Source organism: Carya illinoinensis, chromosome 16 (assembly GCF_018687715.1).
Source record: "Carya illinoinensis cultivar Pawnee chromosome 16, C.illinoinensisPawnee_v1, whole genome shotgun sequence".
Classification (NCBI taxonomy): domain Eukaryota; kingdom Viridiplantae; phylum Streptophyta; class Magnoliopsida; order Fagales; family Juglandaceae; genus Carya; species Carya illinoinensis.
Window position 1 is genome coordinate 7,567,624 of NC_056767.1, and position 2,164 is coordinate 7,569,787.

Genomic DNA, 2,164 nt, shown 5'->3' on the forward strand with positions numbered 1-2,164 from the left:
TAATTTTTTCATTAAAGAGTTTTTAAAAATATTTAAACACTTTTTAAGACTCCTAACGCAATCCCAAATAGGTTCTTATGTTTTCAATGGTTGAGTTCTTTTCTTCCTCTGTTTTTCTTGACACATGGTAAGATAATATTAATAGAAGAGAAATGTTACATATAGATATTTTTACATACTCTTTACACACTTCACTAATATGGATAGTTATCTTATATTAAAAAAAAAAAAAAAGAGTTATGTTACATACAAATTTTGCATATTTTTTACGCACTCCACTGATTTGATTGACCAATCAATTATTTTATATTAAAAAAAGTAATACAGCCAGTCATATCAGTGGAGTGCATAATAAATATACAAGAATGACTGCACATAAAATTTTTGTTAATAGAAACTCTTAATTACATCTTGTATATTTCAATACTACATGCTCAAAAATAGAAAATGGGGATGGTGAAGAAAGATATAATTGGTATCAAAGTACCCTATTCTCCATTACCAATCTATAGGAATGTTGAACGACAATAAAAGACCACTAATTTTCTTAAAAAGAAATATTACTTTTTATCGTAGATCTTGTAATCCTAATTATATATTAATGTGGAAGTTGCTTGTTATTTAAGCAATTGATACATTAAACTATTAAATTATGACACATTAATAACTTTGATTGGAATGACAAAAATTTAAGATTAAGAGTATCGTGTATATTACTTTCTCTGCCTAGAACTACTATTGTTGAAGGCATGTTGGTTGAACAATCCAATGAAAACTCATTTGGGAAATGCTATACACAAGATTTTTGCACGTTTTGTGTATGTGTAATGGTTCGATTAATTTTGAAGAAGAAAGGGGTCGGGGTCATGACTATCTAAAGTGAGAAGTAGCTAGGTGGCATAGACTTTGGTTCCAATTAGGGTTGTTCGCCTGACCTAAAAATTTATGTTCCAACCCGACTTGATTCATGTGCATTCTGATTAGCCGATTAACAAATTACTCAATTAGAAAATAAATTCGAAATAATCAGGTGTTTTGACATTTTTTTTTATATATCATTCTTTAATAGTAGTTAGTGTAGTCAATAGTCTTTCTTAGAGATGCGGTTGAATACGTGGCCTAACAAACAACACTAGTACTTGAGTTTGCTTTAGAATAAGAAAAGTTACGTCATCGATTAATTTGCAATTCTTTAATCTTCTCTTTTTTGTCGTGTTATTGATTTTTTATTTGTATTCTCTTCTAGAATGAGTGGGTTATTTGCAAAATCTTTAAGAAGATCTTAGTTGGGAAGAAAACTCATGTTTTAGGCTTGGGTAGCCTGAGTTCCTATGCGGAGGAGTCACATCCTTTAGTGTTGCCCCGGTTGATAAATTCATCTATGTACAACAACGAAACAAGAATCTGTTTTGGCGAGACATTTCACTTGACCTACTTCTCCAATTCAATGGAGGACCACAAGATCAAAGAAGACATGGTTGAGAGCTTCGACACTCCTCTCTTAGCCGTCTCATTTTCCTCAAGCCCATCTTATATTTCTTCTACTTCCAACTCATTTGGCCACTATTCAAACACTGAAACTTTGCACTACCCAGATACCCTATTCATGCACGAGCAGTACTCCGTATTAAGGATGTTGCTTGAAAAAAATGCTCTAGACATGAAGCGGAATGCAAATGGAGAGTTCTTGCCTGAAACAAGCTTTAGTACGAAGAAGTCTTTGACGGTGTCCAACCACAAGATGGCTCAAAGGTCTTTTAAAGATCAAGAGTCTAGAGAAATCAAAGAATGAAGATGGGAGGGAAGTCATGGAGGCTGGATTCTAAAAAAATGAAGGCTAACTTTATGGGTATTGGGTAATTACCCAATCCTGAACCCATTTCAAAAGGAACAAATCAGAAGCTAAACACTTCACTTGTTTTCTATTTCAGGTCAGCTAAATAGGGTCAATTCGGTTTGAAAGATTGGCTCAAGTACATAACACGACTTAAATGTTTAGCACTAGTTCCAATCATGCATGTTAGGAAAATGATAAATACACAATCCTTTTAAATAAGGCTTTATCCAAATGTTTTAAATGAATGGTATTTTTGTAACATGACTTGTAAAAGTATTATCATTTGATAAAAATATTCTCATTTTAAAATATACACTCCGTATTTAA

At 32.3% G+C, this 2,164-nt stretch overlaps 1 protein-coding gene across 1 annotated transcript; it reads left to right on the plus strand.

Moving 5' to 3' along the window:
• Nucleotides 1-447: 447 nt before the first annotated feature.
• Nucleotides 448-1,792, plus strand: LOC122298772 (NAC domain-containing protein 100-like). Its single transcript, XM_043108631.1, has 2 exons — nucleotides 448-483; nucleotides 1,247-1,792. Exons 1-2 carry the CDS (start codon nucleotides 448-450, stop codon nucleotides 1,790-1,792), a joined length of 582 nt encoding a protein of 193 aa, XP_042964565.1.
• Nucleotides 1,793-2,164: the final 372 nt, after the last annotated feature.